Source organism: Bison bison, unplaced genomic scaffold (assembly GCF_000754665.1).
Source record: "Bison bison bison isolate TAMUID 2011002044 unplaced genomic scaffold, Bison_UMD1.0 scf7180017864338, whole genome shotgun sequence".
Classification (NCBI taxonomy): domain Eukaryota; kingdom Metazoa; phylum Chordata; class Mammalia; order Artiodactyla; family Bovidae; genus Bison; species Bison bison.
The window spans coordinates 2,849,716-2,857,629 of NW_011494910.1; the positions used below are offsets into that span (position 1 = coordinate 2,849,716).

At 58.2% G+C, this 7,914-nt stretch overlaps 1 protein-coding gene across 1 annotated transcript in view; it reads left to right on the top strand.

Moving 5' to 3' along the window:
• The window catches only part of TMCC2 (transmembrane and coiled-coil domain family 2), a 38,218-nt gene that overhangs the window by 26,550 nt on the left and 3,754 nt on the right, over window positions 1-7,914 (top strand). The window contains exon 4 of the mRNA XM_010854258.1: window positions 7,455-7,911. Within this exon, the coding sequence (XP_010852560.1) occupies window positions 7,455-7,911 (457 nt within the window). The remainder of the gene's footprint in view (window positions 1-7,454; window positions 7,912-7,914) is intronic.

Consider the following 7,914-nt stretch of genomic DNA (forward strand, 5'->3'; position numbering starts at 1 on the left):
CCCTGGGGGCCTGGCACTGCCTGCGGAAGGCTGGGCCCTCAGAGCCCCTGGCACCCCGTCGCCAGCCCGGCTGCGGGAAGCAATGCCCACGCAGGTGAGGCCCTGGCGGGGCAGGGGCGGGAGAGACGCAGTTTGTCAGATGAGTCGGGTTCCCCACATTCTCTCGGGGTACAGCCCCTTTCCTCTAGCGTCTGCGTGAGAAAGATGGGAGGGGGCAAGGCTGACCAGCAGGCCTCAACGCTTGGGCCGCTGGCCGCTGGAAGGCCCCTGGGGTTGGGGGAGGGGACTCTGGCACAGAGCCCTGCAGAAACCAGCAGCGTGTGTTACTCCGCTCAGGCCACAGGAGCCGCCGTGGAATTAGGCGGAAGGGGTGAGCAGGCAGAGGGGATCGCAGGCCGCCTGCTGGACAGAAGGCCATTGTGCTCAGCAGCACTGAAAGGAGGCCGCTAAGCTGAGGGTGTGGTTCCGACCAGAGCCGGGGGTGGGCCTCAAGGAAAGGACTGGCATCCCATGGCTGGGTGAGAGCCGTGACATTCTGCCAGGCAGAGTTGCCCCTAGGACCAGGGTGGGCAGGCGCCCGTGGGCTGCTGGGGAAGGCTGATCAAAGCCTCAATGCCTGCTGCCTGGAGGCCGTGGGCACTGCACGGAACGGGGAGGCAGTGAGTCTCCCCGTCTGTGTGGACTTGGCCCTGCAGTCCCTGGCGGCAGGGTAAAGCTCCTGGTTAATCCGCTGAGGGCGGGGTGTCAGGAGGACGGGGCACTGCATCAGGAGCCAGCCCCCCTCGGCGCGCACCCTCGAATCCCTGGGGCCTCACTGCAGGAGTTTTTCATCCTCCTCTTCTCCAGACCCAGGTGCGTGTGTGCGCTCCTCCTCGTGTGCCCGTTTATCAAAACACTGGCCTCCCTGCCCGTGGGAGTGGAGCCGCTTCGGCTCCCAGGCGCCAGCGGAAGGTGGTTCCCTCCCCTCCTCGCTCTTGCCTTCCCGGCCCTCCCCCACTGGCTTGGGCTGGCGGTCATTATGTTCCAGAGTTGGGGTGAGTGGCCTCACACGCCTGCCTGTCCCTAGCAGCAGGAGAAAGCCCGCAAGCCACGCTTGCTGATCCTGGAGAACGGGCCAGCCGCCGACTCAGGGCCCAGGGTTGGCGTCCTCCTCCCAGCCCGTTCTGGCCCGAGCGTCAGGTTGGGATGGGAGACGTCAGGTTGCCTCCCTCCCAGCTTCATCACAGGGGCACCTGCCTGTTTGGGCAGAGGGGTGTTAGCCGGCCATGACTGCCCCTCTCCACCCCAGCCTGACTCCCCTCCCTTTCCCTCGGGGAGCCAGTGGAAGAGGAATCCGCATGCTCTACTGAGAAAGGTGCTCAGATCACAGTCACGGGGCCAGAAGTCAGCAGATGGAGGCATCTCTGCTGAGTCACCCTGGCCCACAGCCCCGTTACCCTTGCCTGCGGGGCTGTTGGCCTCTGCTGCCCAGGCCTTGCCCAGAGGTAGTACCCTGCATGGGCTCAGCCCGCCTGGCCAGACCCACGGACAAGATGCGATGGACGCCTGACTCCATTGCTCTCCACCCTGGAAGGGGACCACAGGCCACCTGGCCCAGGATGTCGGGGCCACCCTGACCTACTAAAGGGAAGCAGAGGAGCCCCAATGCTTTTTCCCCCTTTTTTTCCCTAAAAGAGACCTTAGCATTGGCTTTTCGATTCCTGAACAGGGAGCTAGAACAGGAAGGCCCCAACTTCTGTGTCAGCCTGCTCTGGGGACCCCTTTGTAAGCCGGGAGCACTCTGTAAATGTAGGCAGGGCTGTTGTCCCCAGAGAAGGGGCGTCGCAGCGGGGAGCTCTGTGCTGCCCTGGGAACCTGGGAGCGCAGGTGTGGAGCACGCACTCCTTGCAGGTGTGACTGTGTTTGTGGTCCATCCTGAAGAATGTTTATGATGTACTGTTGCTGGGGAAACCGACCCCTGACACGCTAGTGCCCTTTCCCTCTGCACGGATGGGCTTCATGAGAGCCTCAGAGACCCAGGCTGCTGGGCTAGCGTGTGGGAGGAAGACCCGTGTCCAGTGGGGTTAACCCGAGGACGTGAGCTCAGGCCCCAGAGGAGCTGGGGGTCTTGGGAGGCCCCGGGGATCCTGGGCCGGGAGCCCTGTAATCTGGCGGAGCGCCTGATCTGGCTTCACTGGGTGCTGCTGGAAGGGGGCAGGGAGGAGAGTCTGAGGCGCTGTGAAGCCTTGTATGAGGGTGCTCTCGGGGGTGTGTGGAGGGGTCTCACCAGAGCAAGGAGACGAGTAGGGAGAGTTGTATCCCAGACGCAGGCAGTGCCCCCACTTTGGCTCTTCCAGAATGTTCATCAGCAGTTCTGGGACCTTGGTGTCTGTGGCCTCAGCCCTGGCTGTTGGTCACCCTGAGCAGGGAGCACCACTGCCTGCTGGTAGCCTCCTGGCCGCCTTGTGTGGATAGGGGTCATGGAAGAAGCAGGCTCACCCTCTATGGTTCGCCTCTTCTTAGAACTTTCCCCGTACCCGACGGCGCTCAGGGATTCATCGTGGGGCCAGGTACCTGCAGAGCGTCCGGCCTCTTAGACGGGACAGCGGGGAGAGGAGGCCTTGGTGCTGGTGGCTGGACCTGGACAGAGGGCTGGGGCCCGTGTAGCCCACCCAGCGCCGTGCTCCGGGGCCGGTGGGCCCTGGGAGTTTTCTCCTGCTAGCGACCTGGAGCTCGGTGATCTGGATTGCTCCTCTTTTGAGGGAGTTAGAGCTTCTGCCATGTTCAGAATGTGGCTGTAAGAGGAAGGAGCCTGACGCCCTCCTGCCACCCGCTCTGTAACAGGACATGGGCTGGACCTGCAGCGCAGGCCGGCAGGCTAGGACCAGGCCTCGCACACCCAGGCTGTGCCGCCCCGTCCCCTCTGTCCAGCGCCAGAGCCCTTTCATCATCCCCAGAGGAATCCCGGACCCGTTAAGCGGCTGCTCCCCATTTCTCCCTTCCCCAGCCCCTGGCAGCCGTTAATCCGCCTTCTGTCATGAAGAGTTTAACTATTCTGGACATTTCATATAAAAGGAATATGACCCTTAGTGCCTATTTCCTTTTACTTGGTGTTCTTGAGGTTCATCCGTGGTGTGGCGTATGTCAGTCCTTCTTCATTCTTTGTACAATCAAGTGATATTCCATGGTGTGACTGTACGAGTTTTGCTTACCAGTGATCAGTGGACGTTTGACTTGTGTCCACCAGCCTCTGGCTATGGTAAACAGTGCTTCTGGGAACCCATGTGCACCAGTGTGTGTTTAAATACCCACCTTCAATTCCTTGCGGGTGTAGCTAGGAGTGGAGTTGCTGGGTCATATGATAAGTCTGTGTTTAACTTTTTGAGGAACCTCCAAACTGTGTTCCACAGTGGATGCACCACTTTGCATTCCTACCAGCATGGTACGAAGGTTCTGATTTCCCCATATCCTCGGCAAGCCTGGTTATCTCCCTTTTTAAACTGCAGCTGTCCTGGCGGCTGTGTGTTGTCAGTTGCCTGCGGCTTGTCTCTGTGCCCCAAGGCTGTACCCCAGCCATTGTCCTCACAGTCTCGTTTCATTCCCCTGATAATCTGTCGATGTGGGTAGAATTACCCCTTCTTTTCCTAGACGAGAAAGCTGAGTCCCAGGAAAGTTAGTGACATATCCGAAGGCAAACCGCTGGTGGGGGACAGAGCCAGCGCTCTAAGCCGGTGTCCGCTTGCATTCTTTGTGCCCTTTCTAGTGGCCTGAGTGGGTCCTGCATCCTGTCTCGTTGCCATTCTTCTTCATTTTTTGTGGGCAAATCTCATTCTCCTCCGGGGCTGCTTGTTGCAGCCCTCTTAACAGCTTTCTCATCTTTTCCTCCTGACGCTCTAATTTTCCTTCCTTTGTTAAACCATAATCCTTCTCTGAGCCTCTGCCCGTCTGTCTGCAGCCTCCTTGGCTCTCTTTCCCTGGGGACCCTGTTTTTCTTTAGTCCTAAAAGGGTGTTGCGGCTTGGGGGATGTGAGGGAGTGGAGAACTTCCTACTTGCCTCCCTCGGGGGAGACAGAGGAAGAAAGTGGGGTGTTCTGTAACCTGAGGTGACCAGAGGCTGCAGGCATTGTAGACCTCAGTGGAGGGGCAGGAGGGAGCTGGGGCCCTGCTGCAGGACCCCCAGGCTTGAGTCTGAGCCCCACAGCAGAGAAGAGGGCCGGCTGGTGAGGAGGAGCTCACCACCAAGCCCTGCTGGTTTCCTGGAGTGTCTGTCCTCTCATTCACAGCCAATTTCAACTCTGCTTTTCTACTTGTAAGCTAGACAGCCGCCAGATCGAGGGGTAAAAGGCTCAGAGCTGCCAGGCTGGAGCCAGGACAGGCAGGGAATTTGCCGTCTTACACTCCCTTGTAATCCCAAGAACTTCTGCTTTTCGCAGGCTTTTTGAGTCCTTGTCTCATTAGGTCTTCCCACACTCCTCCAGTGGGTGGATTGACGCGCTCCTCTTTATAAAGACAAGCCCAGGGCCCAGCTGAGCACCAGCCAGAGAGGCAGCCAGATCACAATCGTTTCTGGCTGTTCTTTCTCCTGTGAAGAGAGCGGAAGAGAGAAAAAGTGTTGAGTCTCTTTGGAAAGCACCTTTGGAAAGTGGCCTTATAAAGGGGTCAAGTTCTTTAACACATTCTTGACCAGAGACGTATGAATACATCTTTGGCTGTTGTTCAGTCGCTACATCGTGTCCAACTCTTTGCGATCCCATGGACTGCAGCACACCAGGCTTCCCTGTCCTTCACTGTCTCCCAGAAATTTTCTCAAACTCATGTCCATTGAGACAGTGATGCCATCCAACCATCTCATCCTCTGTTGTCCCCTTCTCCTCCTGGCCTGAATCTTTCCCAGCATCAGGGTCTTTTCTAATGAGTCGGCTCTTCATGTCAGGCGGCCAAAGTAGTGGAGTTTCAGCTTCAGCATCAGTCCTTCCAATGAATATTCAGAGCTGATTTCCTTTAGGATTAACTGGTTGGATCTCCTTGCAGTCCAAGGGATTCTCAAGAATCTTCTTTAACACCACAGTTCAAAAGCATCAATTCTTTGGCACTCAGCCTTCTTTAGGGTCCAGCTCTCACATCAATACATGACCACTGGAAAAACCATAGTTTGCCTGTGCTGTCTTCCCTGGTGGCTCAGGTGGTAAAGAATCTGCCTGCGATATAGGAGACCTGGGTTTGATCCCTGGGTCAGGAAGATCCCCTGGAGAAGGGGATCGCTACCCTCTCCAGTATTCTTGCCTGAAGAATTCCATGGACAGAGGAGCCTGGCAGGCTACAGTCCATGGGGTTGCAAAGAGTTGGACACAACTGCGTGACTAACACTTTCAACATCTTTTTTACCTGAATGTTATTGACCAGAGAGGTTTCAATATCACTGTGCAGCAAATTGCCAGGCACAGGCATTAGTTTCTGCAAAAATCCCCCAATCAATAACGAGTTAGTATTAAAACTTGTGTTGCATGTAGAATTTAATTTTGTCTCATAGTTTCAATGATGAGTGAGTTTTTTGGTATCATCTTTTAAATAATTTAACTTCATTTCCTCTACCACACAAAGTTGTGCTGCCAGACCCAGCCAGCACAGATGAGTACCTCTGTGTGCCCACACTATGCCAAGTGCCCTTGGACATCACGTGGCATGCCCCTCACCAGAGGCCTGAGAAGAGATATGAGTGTCCCCATTTTACAGGGGGGAAGACCGAGGATCAGGAAAGTCCAGAGGCTGGCTGTTTGCCATCACTGTAGGGAACAGCACAGGTGGAAGGAGTTTAACTGCAGGATGCTGTCTGAAGTCCGTGTGATGCAGTGAGTGGTCCTTGGGATCAGTGTGGGCTCGTCTGGTGTACAAAGTCATGAAGATACCAGCACCTGGCAGAGGGCATGGGGACACGAGGAAAGTCCCGACTTTAGGAGGGATGGGAAGGGATGGTATTGTTCCCAGCATCCCCAGTGGTACCATGACCTGGAAAGGCTGGAGAGGAAGCCCACAGGGGAGCCACCCTCCCCTGGCTCCTGAGTTTGGCAGGGCTGTTGTTTTGCATGGTGTTTTCCAATAACTTTGTACCTTGCGAGAAATGGAGCCCAGTGACTTCTGCCTGTAATTGGCACGGGCTGCTTCCGTTGCGTGAGCTGAAGGGGCCGCTTTGTCTGTGTTTAACCCCTTCCCCCACGTATACCTCATCCTGCCCCCACCACAACATACGCATAGAGAGCGAACGACCTGACCCGGCCGCCGTCCTGGGGTGTGCTGTGTGTAAAAATACATGGGGTTGAGCCATTTCCTGCTGCTTCCGTTGCTGCATGGTGATAAGACACTTGGGGACTCGGCTGTGGACCGAGGTCCTGCAGCAGGCCGAGGGGGGTCCGGCCCTGGAGAGTGGGGCTCCAGGCCTGCCTGTTTCCCTCCGGCCTGTCTCCCCCTCGCCCATCCTCTGTGCCCCTTCCTGCCCCTTGCTCCACCTCCCCATCTTGTCTCCGTCTCTGGGCTCCTCTCTTTGTGCTGCCCTGATGCACCCAGGGAGCCTGCCTGCCAGAGAGGAAAAGGCACTGTCCGCTCCCTGCTGCCCAATCAGCTCCTTCCACGCTGGGCGGCAGGTGTCCCCAGGCCCCTCGCCTGGGCCCCGCGTCCCTTGCCCTGTGGGTGCCTTCTGGGACCCGAGCCCCCTGAGACCCCACTGGCAGGCAGGGGGGTGTGCTCCTCATCTGCTCCTGCGGGACAGGGCGGGCCCAGGCGCCCCCGCCACCATGAAGCGCAAGAGGCTGCTGACGACTCCAGGGAGCAGCAAGGTAAGGGCAGGACGGGGAGCGGTGTCGGCAGAGCTGGGCGGCCTGCTGAGCCACACCCGGGAAGCCCACGTGGGAAAGTGGGGGGTGCTTCCCAAGTGAGGCTCCGGTCAGCCTGAGAGGGAGGCCTGCGCGGGGCCGAGTGAGGCTCCGGTCAGCCTGAGAGGGAGGCCTGCTCCAGGCAGGAGCCTTGTGGACACTTGAGTCCAGAGGAACGGTGTGTCTGCTCCCTGAGAAATAACCTGGAATAACGGTGAAGCCTCAGGCCTGCTTGGTCCATGTGGTGGGGCAGCAAGAATCCTGGGCTGCTGGTTCTGTCTTCCTGTAGCTGTTTATCCCCAGCCAACTTGCTTGAACTCTCTGCGCCAAAGGAGGCGCAGGTCTGCCTAACTGCACGGCAGGGACATTGTAGGGATCAGGCAGGGGGCAGGTGTGCACGCCCTTCATAAATGACAGCAGGAGGGGATTCTGTTGTCACTGCTGGGACTCTCTTGGACTCCTTCCTTAAAAATTTCCTATTCCTCCTGCGTCCATTTTCCAGAGAGCGAAACCAAGTCCAGAGGCTCCGGGGACCCAGGAGAGCCTCCTGTGGGCCCCCCTTCCCTCGGTTTCCTGATGGACTGCAGCTTCCTTTGCCTTCCTCCCCAGGTCGACAAGGGGGATTTCCTGGCCCTGAACCTTGCCGGCGGCCCTGGCCATGGTGACGCCGATGGCCCCATCAGCTTGGACGTGCCGGACGGGGCCCCGGACCCCCAGCGGACCAAGGCGGCCATCGAGCACCTGCACCAGAAGATCCTGAAGATCACGGAGCAGATCAAGATTGAGCAGGAGGCGCGGGACGACAACGTGGCGGAGTACCTGAAGCTGGCCAACAACGCCGACAAGCAGCAGGCGTCTCGCATCAAGCAGGTGTTCGAGAAGAAGAACCAGAAGTCGGCGCAGACCATCGCCCAGCTGCACAAGAAGCTGGAGCACTACCGCCGGCGCCTGAGGGAGATCGAGCAGAACGGGCCATCGCGGCAGCCCAAGGACGTGCTGCGGGACATGCAGCAGGGCCTCAAGGACGTGGGCGCCAACGTGCGCGCGGGCATCAGTGGCTTCGGGGGTG